General features: G+C 36.0%; 1 protein-coding gene across 1 annotated transcript in view; it reads right to left on the reverse strand.

Annotated features, from left to right (window-relative positions):
* B4 (imaginal disc development protein B4) overlaps positions 1-25,724 on the reverse strand; it is an 82,625-nt gene that overhangs the window by 13,003 nt on the left and 43,898 nt on the right. The window contains exon 3 of the mRNA XM_088260501.1: positions 4,465-4,602. Coding sequence (XP_088116627.1) covers positions 4,465-4,602 — 138 coding nt within the window. The remainder of the gene's footprint in view (positions 1-4,464; positions 4,603-25,724) is intronic.

Here is a 25,724-nt window from a genome sequence, read left to right on the forward strand (position 1 = left end):
CTTTAAATCATCAATAATAATAATGTAACGTTTTGGTGAGGACCTCCACATTTAAATTAATTGATTTTTTTGCTTAAAACACCGTTTTTGTATTGAAAAAATACACTTTTCTTCAAAATAAATACAAGATTTTTAAAACAAAAAAGTTGTTGATGAAAAAAGAGTTAATTTTTTTTTGAATAATATTTATTCAATTGATATTAGTAATGTTAGTAAATAACCACTCACCGACTACTTCTGTCTACCGGTTTCGAGACGTACCCGTCTCTTCGTCAGGACATACACTACAATTTAACAATCATGCGAACAACACTACACCACACCCACTTAGTACTATTCACATACACTATCACTACACATGCAAAACATGCAGAGCGAGTTGTTAGTCCCACCATGCTTTTGGGAAACTAAATAATAAAGTAAAAATGTAATATAAATATACGCAGGTTGGAAACTATATTAGGATTCAAAGAGAAGGGGGTAGGTTCTGGGAAGTGGGAGGAGTTGAGTTAGGAGCTGATCGGTTCAATGTTACGTCGAATAAAGGGCTGTATGGAAAATTTATTTGGTTATTTATTAATTGGATGTTATTTTTAATGGATTTTCTAATGTGAAACATTTCCATATTATTTAATTTTAACCCTTTATCATTTGTGTGTAGTATTTTTACCCCTGTTTCTTTATTAAATTCGTGATTGGACTTTATCAAATGATTTGCAAATTCAGAAAAATTATTATTATTTAAGCATCTTATGTGTTCCTTTATCCGAGTATTGAAATTTCGTGTCGTTTTACCGACGTATACCGACGTACAGTTATCACACTGTAATTGATATACTCCCCAATTATTTAATATGTCATTTCTATCTTTATTATTTAATAAGATTTTACCCATATTATTGTTAGTATAAAATGCAGGCTTAATGTGATTTGGAAAATATTTTGATACTTTGTTAGACATATTATTTACAAATAGATATTACATTTTTACTTTATTATTTAGTTTCCCAAAAGCATGGTGGGACTAACAACTCGCTCTGCATGTTTTGCATGTGTAGTGATAGTGTATGTGAATAGTACTAAGTGGGTGTGGTGTAGTGTTGTTCGCATGATTGTTAAATTGTAGTGTATGTCCTGACGAAGAGACGGGTACGTCTCGAAACCGGTAGACAGAAGTAGTCGGTGAGTGGTTATTTACTAACATTACTAATATCAATTAAAATGTTTGACCACAAAGTAAATGCTTTGAATATAAATAATATTTATTCAATTTATATTCTTTGTCCGGCTCCGTGGTGTAATGGTTAGCGTGTTTAGCGTGCATCGTATTGACGCAGTGTTATCTTGGACGTTACTTACATGAAGGCAAGGTGATTACTCCTCCGCTTCAGTGATCAGTCCAGGATAATATCAAATAAATATTACAGTTTAAAATTACTAATATTTATTTTCACCTCCTCTGGGAATCGAACCCGGGACTTCCAGTACGGTAGCTAAACACACTAACCACTACACGACAACGGAGATTTTATAAATAAATATTATAAAATGTGCACTCGACACGTGAAAATTCGGTTATCATTCGTCCAATGATGATTTCCTACATTATCGCCAAAGGCACACAGATTTATGGTGATGTGGTAGCAGCTTGAACGAGCCTAAGCTCAACTTAGGGTTCGATGACCGGTGCCATCTCCAGGAGAGAAATTTGCCTAGTCATTCCTCATTTCGGATTTCTGATAGCCGACCAAGAATCGAAGCCAAAATACACCAAGCCAATTGATATGCCTCGACCTCTCGCAGGTAATACAAAAAAACATTCCAAATTAACACATTGCGCACTTAAGAGCATACTCTCAAAGGTGCAAATTCAGCACGCGACACACTCAAGATGTTGCAAACTACATTTTGTTTGAATGATGACGGTCTGCGTATTAATTGAACAGGCCCCCTCGACTCGGTTATCGATATAATCTTAAATATTTTTTCTATGGTTGCGTCAGATCTTTGTCTGTGGATTTCGTACATTGACCAATCACGCGTCACGCCGCAGCCGCGGCCGCCATCTTGCACCGACGTTTCCGATAAATCCACTAGTTCCGCACGACTGGACGCGCACTCTGCCCACCGTTGGCGATTTCCGATTCGATAAACAGATTAGTAACAATTATATCCGACAATTGTTACCAAAAAGCCAGCCGAGCAGCTTAAGGGAAAAGTCTACCAAACAATTCGCTCACTCCTTTCAAGAACGTCATAAATCAAAAATCGTCAATTTTCAGTTGTGCATGTTTTCGGAATGCCCAGAAAATGTACTATATCCCATTTTCGACATCCCATCAAATATGAAGAAGGATATGGAAGTCTGGGCATTTACGGGGCTGACGACTGTCATAGGCTGGTTTAAGTGACACTTTACACACGTGTAACATTCACCAATTCTACCCATTATTGACAACCACACTACTTAAATTCTTGGAAGTTCTATACATATGAACCAATTTTGAAACATTGTACTTGAATCACTAGCACTTCACTAGAGACATCAGTTGGTGAGATGAAAATGAAAATGTAAATGCCCAGACTTCTATATTCTTATTCATCTTTGATGAGATGTCAAAATAAAATATAGAAGATTGTTTGCAAAGGCACCTAAAATCTGACGGTGTCAAAAGGCGGCGTAATCGGAGGGCATGTATGACTAGATGTATGGATGTGAAGGAGGCGAGGAGTGTATGTCAGGACAGAAGAGTGTGGCGTTCCATCCTCTCTGCCTACCCCTGCGGAGAAACGGCGTGATAGTAGTAGTAGAAGTTTGCAAAGGCAGATTGGTAGGGCATTCCATTCTCTCTGCCTAACTCTGCGGGTATTTTATATAAACTATTTATTTATGTCACCTCATAGGTCGTGTAACAAGGTTACCTACCAATCTAAAATTGGGTCCCAGCTCAAAAAAATAGCACACATTTAAACCACTTATGTTACAAAGATTGATATTTGTAAAGAATCACAAAGTGTGCATGTGCCTTAAACTCTATTGTCCCACCTACCCAGCTGCCCGCTACCCGATACCTCCGGGCCTCAAGGTGTCAATACCATAGACAAAAGAATAGACGCGTGCCGCCGGATGACAGCTGTCAAAATCGCAACAGTCGCTTGAAATAGTACCTACCGCTGTATATAATACGAAATAATACTGCGTGGGGTATGAGTCGAGTGTTTTTGCCTAGAATTTTCACTCATGAATTACATGAAATTATAGTAATTTTAAACTTCTTCTTCTTTTTTAGATCCTAGGTATCTGTTTGTGCCTCCGCATGTCGCTCTTGGGATGTTGACTCCCAGCTGTCTTTACATCTTTTCGGAGGTCTGCCTGGGGGTCTGCGTCCTTGGATAAGGATCCCTCTGAATATGATTTTGTTCCATACTATTAAGTTTTAACCGTTTGTTGTTTATATTTAATATTTTTACTCCCGTGTCTCTGTTAAGGACGTAATATGTGTAAGTTTTTTTTAAAGAGAAATATTTGTGTTTTTATTATTTTCACAAATATTTCAATTTCATACTATTTCTGTGAGCCTAAGCGGCTCATTCTTAGAAATAGGTATCAAATTGTGGTAGAGTGGGTTCCAACCTAGAAACTCTGACTTGAGAGTCCGCGACACTAACCACGGGACCACAACCTGACACAAGTTGTTAAGGTATCTCATATATTCTTCAATCCCAATATTAAAATTACGTATAATTAACTATTTTGTAAAAATTTCTATTAATTTTTATTATTATTTATTATTTATTCACACAAACGCCCAGAGGGCTTTTACAAATAAAAATTTAAGTTACAAAAAAATAAAGAGTTGTTATAAGTATAAGTTCCAAAAAATATAGAGTTGTTTTAAGTATAAGTTACAAAATATAAAGACTTGTTATAATTATAATTTACAAAAAAATTTAGAGTTGTTTTAAGTATATAAGTTACAAAAAATAAAGAGTTGCTATAATTATAATTTACAAAAAAATATAGAGCTGTTTTAATTATAGGTTACATAAAAATATAGCGTTGTTATAATTATAAATTTGAAAAATATAGTGTTATAAATATAAGTTACAAAAAAATATAGAGTTGTTTTAATTATAAGTTACATGAAAATATAGAGTTGTTATAGTATAAGTTACAAAAGATTATAGAGCTGTTATAATTATAAGTTACAAAAGAATATAGAGTTGTTTTAATTATAAGTTACAAAAAATATAGAGTTGTTATAGTATAAGTTACAAAAGAATATAGAGTTGTTTTAATTATAAGTTACAAAAAATATAGAGTTGTTATAGTATAAGTTACAAAAGAATATAAAGTTGCTATAATTATAAGTTACAAAAAAATAAAGTTGCTACATGCATAATTAAGGCTAATTACAAAGTAAATCCTTTGAGTATTAAAAATATATCTTATTATCTGTTTACCTGGGTCTCTCTGTAGCAGGTAGGCCGACAGGGGCGCAGCAGGCAGGAAGCAGGGTACCCTGGCCTTCACCAGGTCCGCTATGGTCGAGTAGGACTTGGCATTAGTAGTCCCTCGGTCTCCTACTAGCGCGAACCAACCTTAAAAAAAACAACAAGATGTAAGCGAAAAACGGACAAAACACAATAGACAAATCAATACACCGTTGTGACCCGAGGAGAAATTCTATGCACCATCGGGTGACACAATGACACATGACCCAAAAATGGTGACCATCACTAGATGGTCACCATTTTAGGGTAGATACTAATTTACAATTTTTTAGATATATTATCCTGGACTGGTACCTGAAGCGGAGGGCTGATCACATTTTCTTCATGTGTTTATTAATGATCGAGATAACACTGTGTTTATGCGATGCAGTGCCCTATGCACCATCAGGTGACACAATGACACATGACCCTAAAATGGTGACCATCTAGTATCTACAACTTTTTAGATATATTATCCTGGACTGGTACCTGAAGCGGAGGGCTGATCACATTTTCTTCATGTGTTTATTAATGATCGAGATAACACTGTGTTTATATGATGCAGTGCCCTATGCACCACCGGGTGACACAATGCCACACGACCCTAAAATGGCCACCTTTTTAGGCAGTACCTACTCGTGTCCTGACCGGTTTTGCTGCGACTGCGTAATAAATATTTTAATCGGGGCGAGGAATGCAATCATAATTATGCATTCGGCGATTGGTTCATTCGATTATCATGCCGACTGTATGCCTACATATGCGTATGTGGGCGAATTGCATTGTATTTAGACGTAACAAAATGCGCTCTGAACTCGAATACGAGTGAGTCGTTGGTTATCGACCAACTTATAATATTTTCATCAAATTTACCAGCTGCCTGACAAATTTGATGAAAATATTATAAGTTGTATATACGAGTGTATAAAATAGAATCTAATCAGGGATCCAAAATAAATTAACAGAAAAAATACTTTATGGAAAGATTGTTTGTGTAAAAACAACGTTATAATAAAATAAAAACCTTCTCTTCTTCTTTTTCTGCTTGGTGTGGGTCTTGTGGCCTGTTTTTAAGAGAGATTAGCCTCCTGCGATGTCGATTCCCCGATTTATTGTCAATTCTTGGGACTATCAAACCTTCGTTGTGGGTAAATCGTGTTTAAAAGATTTTTGTGCAATATTGGAAATGTAACCTTTTGGCGAGGACCTCCACACTTGTTACTTGGATTTAGAGAAAATCAAGTTGCAATTTATCGAATACAGTATCGGTTCCAGTTCCCACAGGGAAAGTGTCGTTGGCGCATTGTTTTGCGAGAGTGACACAACAGCGGAACAATGGTAGCGAGTCTACCCGACTCTTGTCACACTTCTTGAGGGAGAGCACATCTAGTTGCTATGGGAAATGGACTCGATTGCCTCACCAAAGACGCGTGTGATTCCGCGATTACTGATGCTGTAATATACTCCGCTAATAGATAAGTACCATTTTTATTATGTTGTTTTGTTTAAGCCCTATTATTCGTTAAAAAGTAAATTATTTTACTAAAATTAAAACTTGAATATACCACTTTAATGAGTTTTATTTATATATACGACTAGTTTCGAAAACGACAGATGTTTTCATATTCTGGTGCAAATTAAAACTAAAATATTTATTTAAATTAGTTTTAATTTGTGCCAGAAGATGAAAACATCTGTCGTTTTCGAAACTAACTAACTAACTAACCATCACGCCTCTTCCACGTTCATGCATCTCCTCATACATACCCGCCGATTGTTACGACTCCTAACCTGACCACTTTCAAATATTTGGCATACCTGATCGTGCCATGTTTTTCTCGGTCTTCCTCTGTTCTTTTCCTACTAACATTCGCCTCATAAATTTGTTTTACCGTTCTTTCCTCACTCATTCGTTCTACATGTCCAAACCATCTCAACACACCTTTCTAAATTTTATCGATAATGCTTATCTCAGCTTTGCATTCCTTCCTTATTTCACTATTCGCACATCTATCATACATCGTTTTGTCGCAGATTCTTCTGAGAGATCGCATTTCGACTGCATTCAGTCTACTTTCATCCTTCGTTTGCCAACTCCAACTCCGAACTTGTTTTCGAAACTAGTCGTATATATAAATAAAACTCATTAAAGTGGTATATTGAAGTGTTTAATTTTAATAAAATAATCATGTCATTCCACAGAGTTAATGCCGAATCAATAAATAATAAAAAGTAACTTAATATTCTTTAAAACCGGGTAACATTTGATGTAATTATTTTGTTGACATCTCGACATGGATGAAGAAGAGTACGGAAGTCTGGGCATTTACGTGGGTTCTTTTTAATATATCGCTCACTCCTTTCAACAACGTCATGTATCCAAAATCGTCAATTTTCAGTTGTGCGTGTTTTCGGAAATCCAAGAAAATGTACCACATCCCAGCAAAAGTAGCATATTTTTAACTTAATATTTACCCGCTACAGGGCAGAAAGTGTTGTTTTTGCATTTTGAAAAAAAGGTATTGTTTAATCAATTTTTTTTAAACACGCTAAATATTTTTCAAATGGAGTAAAAACCTTCAAGTTTTACCTAAAAAGATCTGTTGCACAGTAAAAGTTCAATAAGTGGCTTGATATTTATTTTTTATACATTTTATTGTATTCTTAAACATTAAAAACGATCCTCCACTCCTTTCAACAACGTTATTTTTCAGGAGATTGTTTTTAATTTTAAAAATATAATAATTTGTATTGAAAATAAATACCAAGCCACTTATTGAACATTTTACTGTGCAACAGATCTTTTTAGGTAAGACCTGAATGTTTTTTCTCCATTTGAAAAATATTTAGTATATTTAAAAAAATAATTAAACAATACCTTTTCTTCAAAATGCAAAAACAACACTTTCTGCCCTGTAGCGGGTAAATATTAAGTAAAAAATATGCCGCTTTTGCTGGGATATATGTAGTACATTTTTCGGGCATTTCGAAAACATGCACAACTGAAAATTTACGATTTTTGATACATGACGTTGTTGAAAGGAGTGAGCAATACCTGAGAAACGCCAGAAAATATCCTATTCATTTTTATTATTTAAGCTTATAATTTAACCAGATAATTTATTTGCAACATTTTGAGTGTGTCCAAATACTTGTTCACAAATCTGGATTATCTCCAATTAGGAGTTACAAGGACCCTTACAAATGAAATGTCAATAATATTTTATAATTAAATTAAGAGAGATACTTACAACATTTTGAGTGTGTCCAAACTTTTGGACACACTCAAAATGTTGTAAATAAATAATCTGGTCAAATTATAAGCTTAAATAATAAAAAAGGAAATGATATTTTCTGGCGTTTCTCATGTGTGTGATTATAATCCAGGATTCGAACCTCACATACTAATAAAAGAGTTTCTGCTCAATAAAAAGCTTCTTTGCATCTCACCAATAGGTGTGAAGTTCCAGTGATTCAAGAACAATGTTTCAAAATTGGTTCATAAACATAGAACTTCCAAGAATTTGAGTAGTGCGATTGTCAATAATGGGTAGAATCGGTGAATGCTACACGTGTGTAAAGTGATCACTTAAACCAGCCTATGACGGTCGTCAGCCCCGTAAATGCTCAGACTTCCATATTCTTCTTCATCTTTGATGAGATGTCAAAAAATAATATAAGAGAGATACGTTTAAAATTTACAATGAGCGGTATCGTAAAATGTTCTCACGCTCCAAAGTGCTCTTGCTAGGCAATAACGTAACTATCGCTCACGTTATGTAGTTCTCAACAGCTGACATAACTCTGTATTACGTGTTGCCACTCCATAGGAACGTTTTTACAACACCCAGAAACTAGGTTGGCCGTATACGCAACATTTTCCAATTTCCAACAAAACATTTATAGTTCAACACATTAATACAGTGGGACCCCGGAAATCCGAACTGATAGAGCCTGTGACCTGTTCGGATTTGGAAAATTTCGGATTAGACGAGAGATTTGTGAGATTTTCATCTCATCAATAGATGTCTCTAGTTAAGTTCTAGTGATTCAAGAATAATTTTAATTAAATTAAACACTTGAATAATCCACTGAATTGAGTTTTATTTTATTTTTTTTCAAATGTTTTAATTTGTACCAGAAGATGAAAACAATTGTCGTTTTCGAAACTAGTCGTAAATAAAAATTAAACTCAATTCAGTGGATTATTCAAGTGCTTAATTTAATTAAAATAATCATGTCATTCCACAAAGTTAATGCCGAATCAATAAATAATATATTCAAGAATAATGTTTCAAAATTCAATTCAACGGAGTCCTGGTTCCAACTCTAATGTATGGAAGTGAAACATGGAGTTGGCAAAAGAAGGATGAAAGCAGACTGAATGCAGTCGAAATGCGATATCTCAGAAGAATGTGCGACAAATCGATGTATGATAGATGTACGAATAGTGAAATAAGGAAGGAATGCAAAGCTGAGATAAGCATTATGGATAAAATTAAGAAAGGTGTGTTGAGATGGTTTGGACATGTAGAACGAATGAGTGAGGAAAGAACGGTAAAACAAATTTATTAGGCGAATGTTAGCGGGAAAAGAAGCAGAGGAAGACCGAAAAAAACATGGCACGATCAGGTATGCCAAATACTTGAAAGTGGTCAGGTTAGGAGTCGTAACAATCGGCGGGTATGTATGAGGAGATGCATGAACGTGGAAGAGGCGAAGAATGTTTGCAAGGACAGAGTGGTGTGGCGCTCTATTCTCTCTGCCTACCCCTGCGGGGAAGCGGCGTGATGGTTAGTTAGTTAGTTAGTTTATGTTTCAAAATTGGTTCATATATCGGCAGTGTAATAGCAAAGGGGTATATCTGTCAAATTATGTATTTTCTATGTTTGTTCCACAAAATGTTCAAAATAGTGTATTCCATAATCTGGCAAAAGTATATATTTGTAGTTGCAATACTTTGTCTGTTTTATTAAGATATGTACATATAAAAATATATAAAATAAATGATTTATTTAATTTCACAAGTTTGTTTTTGCTCTCCAGTAAAATTTGGTCTGAGACAGATATACCCCTTTGCCCTACATAACACTAACGATATATATAGAACTTTCAAGAATTTGACTAGTGTGGTTGTCAATAATGGGTAGATTTATATTATCAACTGATATGTCGTGATGGAATTGCATTTTAATATATGATGTCGGTAACGACGAAACCCGATCGCTGGTCAAATAAAAATAAAGTGGAAAAGCTAAAAATATTGGTTTTAATCTAATAATATATTACTAATGGGTAGAATTGGTGAATGTTACACGTGTGTAAAGTGATCACTTAAACTAGTCTATGACCGTCGTCAGCCCTGTAAATGCCCAGACATCCATATTCTTCTTCATCTTTGATGAGATGTCAAAGGATAATAGTTATTTTTCTGATTATTTTTATAATTATAAGCCAAAAATAATAAAATGAAAAGGATATTTTGTGGCGTTTCTCATGTATGTGATTATAATCTAGGATTCTGAAATCACATACAAATGAAAGAGTTTCTTCTCAATAAAAAGCTACTTTCATCTCACTAATAGATGTCTCTAGTGAAATTCTAGTGATTCAAGCACTATGTTTCAAAATGGAACCATATTTATAGAAATTCCAAGAATTTGAGTAGTGTGGTTGTCAATAATGGGTAGAATTGGTGAATGTTACACGTGTGTAAAGTGATCACCAGCCTATGACGGTCGTCAGCCCCGTAAATGCCCAGACTTCCATATTCTTCTTCATCTTTGATGAGATGTCAAAAAATAATATGAGAGATTTGTAATACAGTACATATGGTACATAGTAAGCAAGGTACTTTCATACTTTTCTTATCATTCATCGTTCACTTTGTGTTATATTACAATACCACAACGTTATCAATGCTTTTAATATACAAAATATACTTTCCGACCCTAATGTTTGGAAGTGAAACATGGAGTTGGCAAAAGAAAAATGAAAGTAGACTGAATGCAGTCGAAATGCGATATCTCAGAAGAATGTGCAACAAAACGATGCATGATAGATCGGCTGTCCAAACTCAAAACACAGTAAGGGACATTTTTTTTGTAGTACGTTTTTTTTGTTGCATTTATGGACTAAGTAGATTCTATTTAGTCCAAAAATGCAAAAAAAAAGTACTACAAAAAAATGTCCCTTACTGTGTTTTAAGTTTGGACAGCCGAGATGTTCGAATAGTGAAATGAGGAAGGAATACAAAGCTGAGGCCATCATTATCGATAAAATGAAGAAAGGTGTGTTGAGATGGTTTGGACACGTAGAACGAATGAGTGAGGAAAGAACTGTAAAACAAATCTACGAGGCGAATGTAATTGGAAAAAGGAGCAGTGAAGACCGCGAAAAACTTGGCACGATCAGGTATGCTAAATACTTGAAAGCGGTTAGGTTAGGAATCGAAATAATCGGCGGGTATGTATGAGGAGATGCATGAACGTGGAAGAGGCGATGTACGTTTGCAAAGACAGAGTGGTGTGGCATCATATTCTCTCTGCCTACCCCTGCGGGGAAGCGGCGTGTTGAAATAGACCCACTAATTTTACATAAACGGGTCGAAAATAGACCAAACTAACGCAAGGATCTAGTGTAGTAGTTTTCCATAGAAGAAGAAGGAAATCAATAAGGAGACGCGCTAATGTGGAAGGGACAAAGATATTTTGCAAAGACAGAGCGGTGTGGAGTTCTACTCTCTCTGCCTACCCCTGCGGGGAAGCGGCGTGTCGAAACAGACCCACTAGTTAACATAAAGGGGTCGAAAATAGACCAAACTAACGCAAGGATCTAGTGTAGTAGTTTTCCATAGAAGAAGAAGGAAATCAATAAGGAGACGCGCTAATGTGGAAGGGACAAAGATATTTTGCAAAGACAGAGCGGTGTGGAGGTCTACTCTCTCTGCCTACCCCTGCGGGGAAGAGGCGTGTCGAAATAGACCCACTAGTTTTACATAAACGGGTCGAAAGTAGACCAAACTAACGCAAGGCTGTTCTTTTGCCCGCTTCGATGCGTTTAGCCTCACATAGGCACAGTTAAGTACATAAAAAAATACTAATTCGCGATGCGATAAGCAAAAGCGCCTACCTTAAGTGATAAATATATCCGTTACGAATGTAACATAAGTAGGTACACATATCGCTCACTCCTTTCAAGAACGTCATAAATCAAAAAACTTGATTTTTCAGGAGAACGTTTTTAAAGTTTAAAAATATAATACAATGTATTAAAAATAAATATCAAACCACTTATTGAACTTTTTACTGTGCAACAGATCTTTTTAGGTAAAACCTGAAGGTTTTTTCTCCGTTTGAAAAATATTTAGTATATTTAAAAAAATAATTAAACAATACATTTTCTTCAAAATGCAAAAACAACACTTTCTGCCATGTAGCGGGTAAATATTAAGTTAAAATTATGCCGCTTTTGCTGGGATATAATAGTACATTTTCTGGGCATTTCGAAAACACGCACAAATGAATATTGACGATTTTTGATTTATGACGTTGTTGAAAGGAGTGAGCAATATAGAGGTTATCATTTGTGTTGGTTGAATATTTTGCAACGGTGTCGGACGAATTTAGAAAACTGATTCAAGGAGTTTTAAATGCACTAGTGAGTTTTTTTTGCTGTCTCAACACAGGTGAAGAAGGATATGGAAGTCTGGTAAATTGCGAGGCTTACGATCATCATAGGCTGGTTAAGTGATCACTTTACACACGTGTAACATTCACCAAATCTACCCATGATTGTCGACGAAAATTATTGGAACTTCTACGAGTACATAAATATACTCAAAATGTTATTTATTGATTCGGCATTAAATTTGTGGAATGATATGTTGAATATTTTAATAAAAATTAAACACTAATATATACTACTTCATGAGTTTTATTTATATATACGACTAGTTTAGAAAACTTACAGATGTTTTCATCTTCTGGTAAAAATTTAAACAATCAAGATGAAAACATCTGTAAGTTTTCGAAACTAGTCGTATATAGTCGTACTTGTTTCGAAAACTTACAAATGTTTTCATCTTCTTGTAAAAATTAAAACACTTAAGATGAAAAAATCTGTAAGTTTTCGAAACTAGTCGTATAAAGTCGTACTTGTTTCGAAAACTTACAGATTTTTTTATCTTCTGGTAAAAATTAAAACACTTAAGATGAAAACGTCTGTAAGTTTTCGAAACTAGTCGTATATATAAATAAAACTCTTAAGTGATATATTCAAGTGTTTATTTTTTTTAAATACTTAAAATGTAGTGAAGATGAGGATAGATGAACGAAAAAGGTCCCAGACATGATGCTGCGATGACATTAGGAAATTGGCGGGCCTGCACTGGAAGAGAGAGAGCTGTGCAAGTCCAAGAGGGAGGGGTTTGTTCAATACTGGACATAAGAAGAAGGCTAAAGAAGAAGAAGTTTATGTGACACGTTTGTCTGAGAATAGATGGACAAAGTGTGGTCCTTGACTGGAGACCTAGAAGCGTGGGTAGGTCCCAGACAAGATGGTCCGATGACATTAGGAATGTGGTGGGTCTGCAGTGTAAGATAGTCGCGTCCAACAGGGAACTGTGCAAGTCCAAGAGGGAGGGGTTTGTTCAATACTGGTCACAAGTCGAGAATATATGAGGATAGGTGAACTTAAAAGGTCCCAGACAAGATGATCCGAAGGCATTAGGAGTGTGGTGGGTCTGCAATGTAAGAGAGCCGCGTCCAACAGAGAACTGTGCAAGTTCAAGAGGGAGGGGTTTGTTCAATACTGGTGACAAGTCGAGAATATATGAGGATAGATGAACTTAAAAGGTCCCAGACAAGATAATCCGAAGGCATTAGGAATGTGGTGGGTCTGCAATGTAAGAGAGCCGCGTCCAACAGAGAACTGTGCAAGTTCAAGAGGGAGGGGTTTGTTCAATACTGGTGACAAGTCGAGAATATATGAGGATAGATGAACTTAAAAGGTCCCAGACAAGATAATCCGAAGGCATTAGGAATGTGGTGGGTCTGCAATGTAAGAGAGCCGCGTCCAACAGAGAACTGTGCAAGTCCAAGAGGGAGGGGTTTGTTCAATACTGATCACAAGTCAAGAATATATGAGGATAGATGAACTTAAAATGTCCCAGACAAGATAATCCGAAGGCATTAGGAATGTGGTGGGCCTGCAATGTAAGAGAGCCGCGTCCAACAGAGAACTGTGCAAGTTCAAGAGGGAGGGGTTTGTTCAATACTGGTCACAAGTCGAGAATGTACGAGGATAGATGAACTTAAAAGGTCCCAGACAAGATAATCCGAAGGCATTAGGAAATTGGCGGGCCTGCACTGGAAAAGAGAGAACTGTGGAAGTCCAAGAGGGAGGCCTTGTTTGATACTAGACACAGAAAGAAGGCTGAAGTACACAACAAAACTGGCAATTTGGCTGTCAATGGTTACCACAGAGAGTGTAATAACTAGAAAATCAATCTAACAACATTGGCATTCGTTAGCAGAGACGTGCAGGTGGTAGTGCTGGCGGTCGGACATTAATAAAGTCATTTCGGTGAACATTTACGACGCTGAAAAATGCGAGCACAATCATTGCCGTAACGGACCCGCAATGGCGAACAACTTTCACTCTATGAACTGCTACTGGTACCATGTTCGTTATTGGCAGCTGCGAATTCGGCATTATGACATTATTATAATAACTAACTAAATAACTAATTAACCATCAGGTCGTTTCTCCGCAGGGGTAGACAAAGACAACCGATCGCCACACTAATGTGCAAAGGCAACTAGCCGTAACTCAAATTGCGGCTGTTGGGCGTAACACGGCTCTAAGCATTCTTATAACTAGCCTCTATCGTATCTCTCACTCCTTTCAACAACGTCATATATTTAAAAAAACTTGATTTTTCAGGAAATCGTTTTTAATGTTTAAAAACATAATAAAATGAATTAAAAATAAATATCAAGCCACGTATTGAACTTTTTACTGCACGACAGATGTTTTTAGGGACCACCTGAATATTTTTTCTCCATTTGAAAGATATTAAGTATATTTTGAAAAATTATTAAAAAATACCTTTTCTTTTTTTCCAAAATGTAAAAAACAACACTTTCTGCCCTGTAGCGGGTGAATATTAAGTTAAACATATGCCGCTTTTACCGGGATATCGTACATTTTCTGGGTGTTCCGAAAACATGCACGACTAAAAAATTCTCGATTTTTGATATATGACGTTGTTGAAAGGAGTGAGCGATATACAATCACAGATTTTGCTCTATCTCTTTACTTAACTGAGATATTCATTATCCAAATAGCCGCAAAATTGTATTAATTTTATACATGTGTTGGCAAAAATCTCAAAACTACTGTTTTTAACATGCGGCTTTTTGCCTTTGCAAATTCACTCATCTCCTCACATATTCTTCTTCAAACCCTTATCCGCAACCCAATGGTGCACAGGGCAATGCATCATATAAAAGGGAAGAAGGGAGTTAAGGGAATGTCCGCCTCTGTAGTGTAATGGTCAGCACGCTCGGCTACCGTTCTGGAGGTCCCGATTTCGATTCCCAGGGGGGTCAAATAAATATACATAAATATATGATTTTTTCACTGTAATATTTATTCAATATTACCTTGGACTGGTACCTGAAGCGGAGGGCTGATCACCTTTCCTTCGTGTGTAAACGATCAAGATAACACTGTGTTCATATGAAGCAGTGCCCTATGCACCATTGGGGTGCGGATAAGGGTTTTATTATTATTATTTATTATTAGGGAGTTAAGGGAAGAGGTAGAGGGAAAAAACTAAGGATGAGGTTTGATGGACAGTTAGGATTCTAATGATAGACAGTAATGTTTCAGAAGTTTCTTAAAAGTTATTAGAGAGGGTGTATTTTTACAAGGAGAGGTAATTCATTCCATTGTCTGGCCGCTTGGACAGAGAAGGAAATGGTTTGCCTGTATTTCCCCCGATAACACTTTATCAGGAAAACAACAATTTCACAAGATTTTCCTCGGAACATTTCAATGCCGTTGTACGAAAAAGAAAATTGAGATTCCCCGATAACGAACTACAATTAAAAACGCAAGGTTAATTGCTACCTGCGAATGAAAGGAGCGCTTCCCTAGCGGCGGCTATGGCGCGCGTCAGACGCACAAAATATTATTTTCTAACTAACCAACCATTACGCCGCTTCCCGCAGGGGTAGGCAAAGATAATAGAACGCCACACCACTCTGTCTTTGCAAACATTCTTCGCCTCTTCCACGTTCATGCATCTCCCCTCATACATACCCGCCGATTATTACGACTCCTAAACGATCAGATCAATCAGAACCTAAAATCTGGTGGTGTCAATGGTCTGCGTAATCGGAGGGCTTGTATGACTAGATGTATGGATGTGAAGGAGGCGAGGGGTGTATGTCAGGACAGAAGAGTGTGGCGTTCCATCCTTTCAGCCTACCCCTGCGGGGAAACGGCGTGATGGTAGTAGTAGTAGTATATATTGTTGTATGCCAATTCCATCTATGTTTACAAAATATATATTTATTTTTTTTGAGTACCGTTACATAAATTAAAATAAATAGTTGCTAAGTTTCCATCGCGACGGTTGCTTGGTTCTAGAAAACAACAGTTGATGTGCAGTCAACTGGTCGAGGCTTGTGTCGCAAGGCAGTGGGTAGCGAGCGTGATGCGGCCAGTGCGTGCCGGGAGTCGAACGCGGACACGCAGCGTGAAAGCGCCGTGACTTGGCTGCTTAGCCGACCATTCAACTGACTACAGCCGAATAATATAAGTCTGATGATGTCGGTAACGACGAAACCGGTCACTGGTCAAATGAAATTAAAATGGAAAAAAAATGTAGTTGTTCAATCAAAATCAGTTTGAGCTCTTTCTTCGCCGGGGTGCCCGTATCAGGTACGCCCGAATCCGCAAAGGCCCATTTTTTGTCCATACCAGGTACGCCCGAATTCGCAAAGGCCCATTTTTTGTCAATACCAGGTATTGCCGAATCCGCAAAGGCCCATTTTTTGGCAGTACCAGGTATGCCCTAATCCGCAAAGGCCCATTTTTTGGCAGTACCAGGTACGCCCGAATCCGCAAAGGCCCATTTTTCGCGCTAATATGTGGTACGGGAAAATCGGATACAGGTTTAACTGCTAAGCCACTGTTTCGTCCTCCCAGCAGTGAGCAAATGCTGAGAAGTTCCTGATTGGCCCACACTAGATTATCCCAGCACAGATTCAAATAAAAACATATTGAATTATTATTTTGAAAATAAAAAGACTTAGTGTTTTGATCCACTGGCATTTTTATTAACCAACTAGTTTCGGCAACAACCTGTTGCCCTCTTCAGGGTTTAATTTATGACCATAATTTATGCACAAAAACTTTTTATTTCTCAAAATTATATCGCTCACTCCTTTCAAGAACGTCATAAATCGAAAACCGCCTATTTTCAGTTATGCATGTTTTCGTAATGCCCAGAAAATGTACTGTATCCCAGCAAAAGAGGCATATTTTAAACTTAATATTTACCCGCTACAGGGCAGAAAGTGTTGTTTTTGCATTTTGAAGAAAAGGTATTGTTTAATTATTTTTTTTAAATAAACTAGTTATTTTTCAAATGGAGAAAAAACCTTCAAGTTTACCTAAAAAGATCAGCTGCGCAGTAAAAAGTTAAATAAGCGGCTTGATTTTTATTTTTAATAAATTGTATTATATTTTTAAACTTTAAAAACGTTCTCCTGAAAAATCACGTCTTTTGATTTATGACGTTCTTGAAAGGAGGGAGCGATATATCAATATGATTCACAAAGTTAATGCTTTCACAAAGTTAATGCGTTCACAAAGTGAACGGTGCACTGAAATCAGTTATAGCAAATAAAAACCTATCAGCGGAAGCTTAACTGGCAGTGCACAACGGAGTCCTGGTTCCAACTCTAATGTATGGAAGTGAAACATGGAGTTGGCAAACGAAGGATGAAAGTAGACTGAATGCAGTCGAAATGCGATCTCTCAGAAGAATGTGCGACAAAACGATGTATGATAGATGTGCGAATAGTGAAGTAAGGAAGGAATGCAAAGCTGAGATAAGCATTGTGGATAAAATTAAGAAAGGTGTGTTGAGATGGTTTGGACATGTAGAACGAATGAGTGAGGAGAGAACGGTAAAACAAATTTATGAGGCGAATGTTAGTGGGAAAAGAAGCAGAGGAAGACCGAGAAAAACATGGCACGATCAGGTATGCCAAATACTTGAAAGTGGTCAGGTTAGGAGTCGTAACAATCGGCGGGTATGTATGAGGAGATGCATGAACGTGGAAGAGGCGAAGAATGTTTGCAAGGACAGAGTGGTGTGGCGCTCTATTCTCTCTGCCTACCCCTGCGGGGAAGCGGCGTGATGGTTAGTTAGTTAGTTTTAAGTTAATGCTTTCAATATTCAAAACATATTGAATTAGCTAGAAGAAACAAAAATCCAGTAAATGATCTATAAACCTTGTACATAATAAGCAGGGTTAAAAATAAATGCAATTCGCATCTAAAAAAAAAAGCCACTGTTTCGTAAGGCGATGCATCGCGCATTGGGGTCAGTTCCTTATCAGGAGCACTCGCACGCTACCGGCAGGAATACCACTATCGGTAATGAGCCGCTTTCTAACTCCTATCTACAATACTTTATACATATAACCGTTTAAATAATTAAGATACGACCGCCATAAAAAGGCGACCCGTTCACCATTTTTCCTCTTCAGAATTTCATAACATGTTTGTTAGAAATACAAAATATATACGTATTACAAAATTGATGTACATATGTCGCTCACTCCTTTCAAGTTTCATGTTTTCGGAATGCCCAGAAAATGTAGTATATCCCAGCAAAAGAGGCATATTTTTAACTTAATATTTACCCGCTACAGAGCAGAAAATGTTGTCTTTGCATTTTTAAGAAAATGTATTGTTTATTTTTTTTTTAAATATACTAAATATTTTTCAAATAGGAAAAAAAAAACATTGAAGTTTTACCTAAAAAGATCTGTTGCACAGTAAATACTTCAATAAGTGGCTTGATATTTATTTTGCATACATTGTGTTATATTTTTAAACTTTAAAAACGTTCTCCTGAAAAATCAAGTTTTTTGATTTATGACGTTCTTGAAAGGAGTGAGCGATGTATAAACTTTATCAACCATTCTATGGGTTCCTATGATGATTACACTGGCCAACAATTTAAAAATTTTATTTTGTAACTGGTATGAAAATACCTGGTCTTTATGCACTTTGCATAGCTGAATCCAAAAACGAAAGCAAAAAATGTAGCACGACAGATTTTTTAAGTATGGATATTTTAAATTCTGATTTTAGATCTTATTATTTATTCTGATCTTATTATTTATGTATTACTTATAACCCTTATCCACACCCAATGATGCATAGGGCACTGCATCGAATTGACGCAGTGTTATCTTGATCATTACTTACATGAAGGCAAGGTGATCACTCTTGCGCATCAGGAACCAGTCCAGGGTAATATTGATTAAATATTACAATGTAAAATCACTAATATTTATTTTCACCCCCCCTGGGAATCGAACCCGGGACCTCCAGCACGGTAGCTAAACACGCTGATGTTACACCACGGAGGCGGACAAAATTTATGTGTAAATATATAAAAACATATAATGCTATCGTATTCAATATTAATAAGTTAATATATTTCCACTGTTACTCCATAATTACCAATTTTTTTTTAAATCCCTTAGACCTTAGACTAAAGCATGTCTAGATACCAACCACTATTACGGTTTCAACGTATGGGGTCCATACAAACAATAATATGACTGTAACAGCAAAACTTGACGTCATACAAGCTTGTCACCATATAGACTTTGAATAAGAACGATTAACTTAGTCCAAATCAGTCATCAAAATTTCAGTTACAAAATCATTGTTGGCCAGTGTTATTTAACACTATGCATGCCTGAAACGCGATTTAAAATTCATATCTAACTTTTAATTTTACCACTTATCATTCGCAATATTTTGAGTATGTCCAAATTTTTGTTCACAAATCTGAATTCGTCAACTTAGGAGTTTTATTTATTGTTTCGGCATTAACTTTGTGGTAAGACATGTTACAATGATTAAAGAAAACACTTCGTTTTTTACCACTTGAGTTTTATTATAGACTACATGTTTCAGAAGTTAAACTTCCATCATTCAGGTCTGTATAATAACTAAGTTATTATACAGACCTGAATGATGGAAGTTTAACTTCTGAAACATGTAGTCTATAATAAAACTCAAGTGGTAAAAAACGAAGTGTTTTCTTTAATCATTGAAACTTAGGAGTTGTTTACATTGACATCTCAGCATAGCTAGCTCAGAAGGGCACTCCTGTAGAGTTTAAATCCTTGGTCGTCAAACTGCGGCCCGCGGGCCGCATGTGGCCCGCGGCAGATATTTGTGCGGCCCGCAAACAATTTTAGTAGATTAAATATATTATATTATAAACTACGTATAAAAATTACATAAAAAATATGTTTGTAGTTCTAATAAAAATCTTGAATAATAAACTGTTTTTTATTTCTTTTTTTATCAGGGATGATACAGATATCTTTATCCATATCCAAATCTTTCGGATATCCGAAATAAAAAATAAAAAAACGTATCCGAATTCGATATAAAAAATGATTCGGATAATTGCGGATGTTACTCTAAATTACATTTTCAATTGACATCACCCGATATTAATATTTGTTTTGAGTTAAGACAGAGATTATCTTTGACTGTTTTAGCACTGCGACTAACTTTATTTTTACAATATTTTGAGTAATTAAAATCTCGATAGAGACCAAGAATATTTTAAATTTATTTCAGGGAATAGCATCAAGTGGCCACTTAAACCAGCCAATGACAGTCATAAGCCCTGTAATTGCCTAGATAGGGGTAGGGGTTGGCCAGGAGTATGTATAGGAGCTTCGAGCTGGAACCTAGCAAGTAACAGTCGGCTATCGTACATAATACCCAATTCATAAGTGCCCGCAGTGATACCTCACATTGTCCCATGTGGCTCTTGACCAGAAAAGTGTGACGACCGCTGGTTTAAATACTCAGCAACTAAAATATCGAAAATGCGGCGACTGCGACACGGTACAATAAACATAAAGGTGACCACATTACATGTTATTAGAATCGCATTTCAAGGTTAAATATTGGACGCGTTGATGGGTTTGGAGGAAATTTATCAGTAATTTTTCTGAAGGTCTAAACCAACGAAGGATGAAATATTAAGTACTATGACTTATTTTATAATATTAACATATATATATTTTTTTAAGTTTTGAAAAGTTGACGTAACGATCGATGAATTACTGATAATTTCAATAGGGTAAAGTTAGATTCAGAAAGCAAGTTTATCTGAATATGGTTGGGATCAGATAACGACCAGATGTCAATAGTACTTAGTTTTTTTTTACAAAAATGTTAGTAATATTAGTATATAAACTCACCGAGATTTTTATGTCTACCGGTTTCGAGACGTACCCGTCTCTTGGTCGGGACAATCACTACCACAGCATGCAAACAATACTACCCTTCACTACCATAGCACTATTTACACACTTAAAACTACACAAAATGTTTGGGCACACAAAGTGCTATGGTAGTGAAGGGTAGCATTGCTTGCATGCTGTGGTAGTGACTGTCCTGATGAAGAGACGGGTACGTCTCGAAACCGGTAGACATAAAAATCTCGGTGAGTGGTTATATACTAATATTACCAAACTTTTTGTAAAAAAATAACTAAGTAAAAATGACTAACCACAAAGTCCGCCTCCGCCTCCGTAGTGTAATGGTCAGCACGCTCGGCTACCGTTCTGGAGGTTCCGGGTTCGATTCCCAAGGGGGGTAAAATAAATATTAGTGATTTTTTCACTGTAATATTTATTCAAAATTACCATGGACTGGTACCTGAAGCGGAGGCCTGATCACCTTTCCTTCATGTATAAACGATCAAGATAACACTGCGTTTATATGACAGTGCCCTATGCACCATTTGGGTGCGGATAAGGGTTTTATATATATGTATATATATAGGTTCAGAAAGCAATCAAATCTCAATAGGGTTAGGTTCAGAAAGCAGTCAAATCTCAAGGTTGGATCAAAAAAGTAAATAGGTAAATCAAATTTAAATAGGGTTACTATTTCCTAGTTGATCGTAATGTCACCTTTTTCCCTTTTGCCCTTATTAAAATCAGCAGATAGATTACCATTTTAAATTAATTTCGCATGCCTAATTGAAGAAACAACTTCTCTTCGTTGCTAAATAGCTTTGTTTGAGTCTGACTGTATCGTTGCGACGTCCAAGGAAACAATACATTATTCCGCGAGTGTTTCATCTGCGGTTCCTCTAAAAGGGTCCTGTATTTCTCAACGCGGAGAAAGCTTTCATTGTTCACTCGATGTTTACACAGCACACTGTTCAACAAGGCCACGTGTTTCGAATTAGTAATGAGATGATAAACCTTTCATTGTCTTGCGGGCAAAACGCATTAAAGATGTGTCATTTCTGTTTAAACAAAGCAGACGATTAATCAGAATAATATAATGTGTAATGTAGTCGTAATTCCGTTTGGCTTAAGTGTTGGGGTCGTGGGATCGACTCTCAGAGAGGTAAAAATAAATAAAAGAGATATTTTAAATATTAAAATCATACTATATTATTACATTAAAACCAATATTTAAATAGATTTATATTATCCGCTGACACTTCGTGATGGAATTGCATTTTGATATATTATTAGATTAAAACCAATATTTTTATCTTTTCCACTTTATTTTTATTTGACCAGCGACCGGATTTTGTCGTTACCGACATCATCAGACTGGTGGGAGGCTATTCAAATTGTTATGTTATATATAAAACAAGGCAGGAGTTGATAACCATGATTTGATATAATTTTGCTGGGAAGTTAATTTAATTTGAGTGAATTTAAGTATTGTATGATATTAATAATATTTTTATAAATGTAAATATTATAAATATCATACAATACTTAAATTCACTCAAATTAAATAAACTTCTTAACAAAATTATATCAAATCTTGGTTATCAACTCCTGCCTTGTTTTACATATAACATAACAATTTGTATAGCCTCCCACCAGTCTGATGATGTCGGTAACGACGAAACCCGGTCGCTGGTCAAATAAAAATAAAGTGGAAAAGCTAAAAATATTGGTTTAAATCTAATAATATATTAAAATGCAATTCCATCACGAAGTGTCAGTGGATAATATAAATCTATTTAAAATCACAGTGATTTTAAGGGTCTTCTAAATTGAATATTTTTGTTAGTAACCCTTTGTCTACCAGGCTTTTTCGACCTACTATCCCAGAAAGACCGAGATTTAACAAAATTGAAAAATAAAATATTACAATAATAGAAAATTTTTACACAATCCTGAATAATAAACGAATCCCTCACATAATGTATCCCTTTATGTATCTGCTTTATAGAGCTGTAATAGTAGTAGTGTGGATTCGTTTCTGTGACGTCAATCGTTACCAACTTACGAAAACAACGTTTTCACGAAAGCGAATTTAGCAAAAGAAAATGATGAATGAAAATATTGATTATATCGGCTTTTTTGGTTAAATTATTAAGTATGTTTAATTTTATATTCCTTCCGAGTGATAATACCCTATTGTGATTTATGAAGATATAAGAAAGGAATGTAAGGCTGAACAAGGAATAATTGAAGAGATTAGGAAGAGTTCTTTACGGTGGTATGGACATGTGGAGCGAATGGATAGCGAGAGAATGACTAAGAAAATATATGTGGCGAATGTGAGAGGGAAAACATAACGAGGACGACCGAAAAAGACTTGGCACGATCAGATCAATCAGAACGTAAAATCTGGCGGTGTCAAAAGTCTGCGTAATCGGAGGGCATGTATGTCGGGCAAGGAGGGAGGTAGGGAGGCGAGGAGTGTATGTCAGGACAGAAGAGTGTGGCGTTCCATCCTTTCTGCCACCCCTGCGGGGAAACGGCGTGATGGTGGTAGTAGTAGGTAGTAGTACTGATTTGTGTGCTTTGCTGGGAGTGTGCTTTCTTGTGTTATGTTAGGGTGATTCTATAATCGTCTTAACATTGAAAAGGCGGTAAAAAAAGTACGATTTGGTTAAATAAATAATCAGTTTCGGTAAGCTAATGACCTAAAGTGAAAGTGGACTCGATACCGCTCGATACGAATCTCGGACTCGTGCAGTGATGAGGGACTTATCTCAGCCCATTTGTTATTCAACGCGTTGATTAGTCCGTATTTAATTATTTATTTATTATCATTCATTTTTTTTTAATTATTTGGAAATTTTACAGAAGAGTGACATAAGTACATTAACAATAATGAGTAACAAAAAAACCAGATATTTGTAGCATTCCATTTACATAATTTCACATATCGCTCACTCCTTTCAACAACGTCACAAAATGTATCAAAAAACTAATAATAATAATAAAACCCTTATCCGCACCCCAATGGTGCATAGGGCACTGCATCATATAAACGCAGTGTTGTCTTGATCGTTTTACACACGAAGGAAAGGTGATCAGCCCTCCGCTTCAGGTACCAGTCCAGGGTAATATTGAATAAATATTTCAGTGAAAAAAATCACTTATATTTATTAAACCCCCCCTGGGAATCGAACCCGGGACCCCCAGAACGGTAGCCGAGCGTGCTGACCATTACACTACGGAGGCGGAGGAACTCATCTAAAAACTACGTATCAAAAAACTTGATTTTTCAGGAAATAAATTCGTTTTTAAAGTTAAACTCTTACCACTCTGTAGGGCAGACATTCTGGCCCGTATGATTCTAGTAGTCAGCTCCGTGGGCCGCAATGTCTGGCCCGGCGCAGGTATAACTTTAATCACTGATTTCTCTATCACCCAAGTATATTCTACCAACAAATATTTCAGATAAATACAGTTAATCTTAATTAACACGGTCATACGAATTGCCAGACAGAGTGTCCCAAAATAAGGGAACCAAAATATTTATTTTAATGGTAGAAAAACGTCGCTTTTTTTTTTATCCCAGTAGCTGATCAGTTATGAGAAAAAATGAGTGGAAAGGGTTAAGAATATAATAAAACGTATAAAAAATAAATATCAAGCCACTTATTGAACATTTTAATGTACAACAGATCTTTTTAAGTAAAACCAGAAGGTTTTTTCTGCATTTGAAAAATATTTAGGATATTTAAAAAAATAATTAAATTATACCTTTTCTTCAAAATGCAAAAACAACACTTTCTGCCCTGTAGCGGGTAAATATTAAGTTAAAAATATGATGCTTTTGCTGGGATATAGTACATTTTCTGGGCATCACAAAAACATGCACAACTGAAAGTTGGTGATTTTTTATATATGACGTTGTTGAAAGGAGTGAGCGATATGTCATTAAATGTAAATACCTGAGGGGCGGGAGGGAGGGAATATTATTTTATGACATCTCATCAAAGATGAATCATAAAATAATATGAAAATAACTCCTGTAATTGGAGATAATCCAGATTTTGTAAACAAGTATTTGGACACACTCAGTGTTGTAAATAAATTATCTGGTCAAATTATAAGCTTAAATAATAAAAGTGAAAATGGTATTTTCTGACGTTTCTCATGTGTGTGATTATAATCCAGGATTCGGACCTCACATACTAATATAAGAGTTTCTGCTTAGTAAAAAGCTTCTTTACATCTCACCAATAGATGTCTCTAGTGAAGTTCTAGTGATTCAAGAACAAGGTTTCTAAATTGGTTCATATATATAGAACTTCCAAGAATTTGAGTAGCCTGGTTGTCAATAATGGGTAGAATTGGTGAATGTTACACGTGTGTAAAGTGATCACTTAAACCAGCCTATGACGGTCGTCAGCCCCGTAAATGCCCAAACTTCCATATCCTTCTTCATCTTTGATGAGATGTCATAAAATAATACAGTACGTTAATTGCAAACCATCGTTATGGCTGTCTTTGGAGTGGCTGTGATAATATGCGGGTCGTGTGTTGCAATTCCCAACCATTGCAAACCAAACTGATCAATCTGACTGACGTCATTCGTGTTATTGACTTCTGTTCGAGTTCCGGACAGAATATTAAGCGCCGTGCTCCAATTTTCGCTAGCCGCAA

The sequence above is a fragment of the Brachycentrus maculatus genome, unplaced genomic scaffold (genome assembly GCF_059751285.1).
Source record: "Brachycentrus maculatus isolate JH-2025_06_01 unplaced genomic scaffold, ASM5975128v1 h1tg000136l, whole genome shotgun sequence".
NCBI lineage: Eukaryota > Metazoa > Arthropoda > Insecta > Trichoptera > Brachycentridae > Brachycentrus > Brachycentrus maculatus.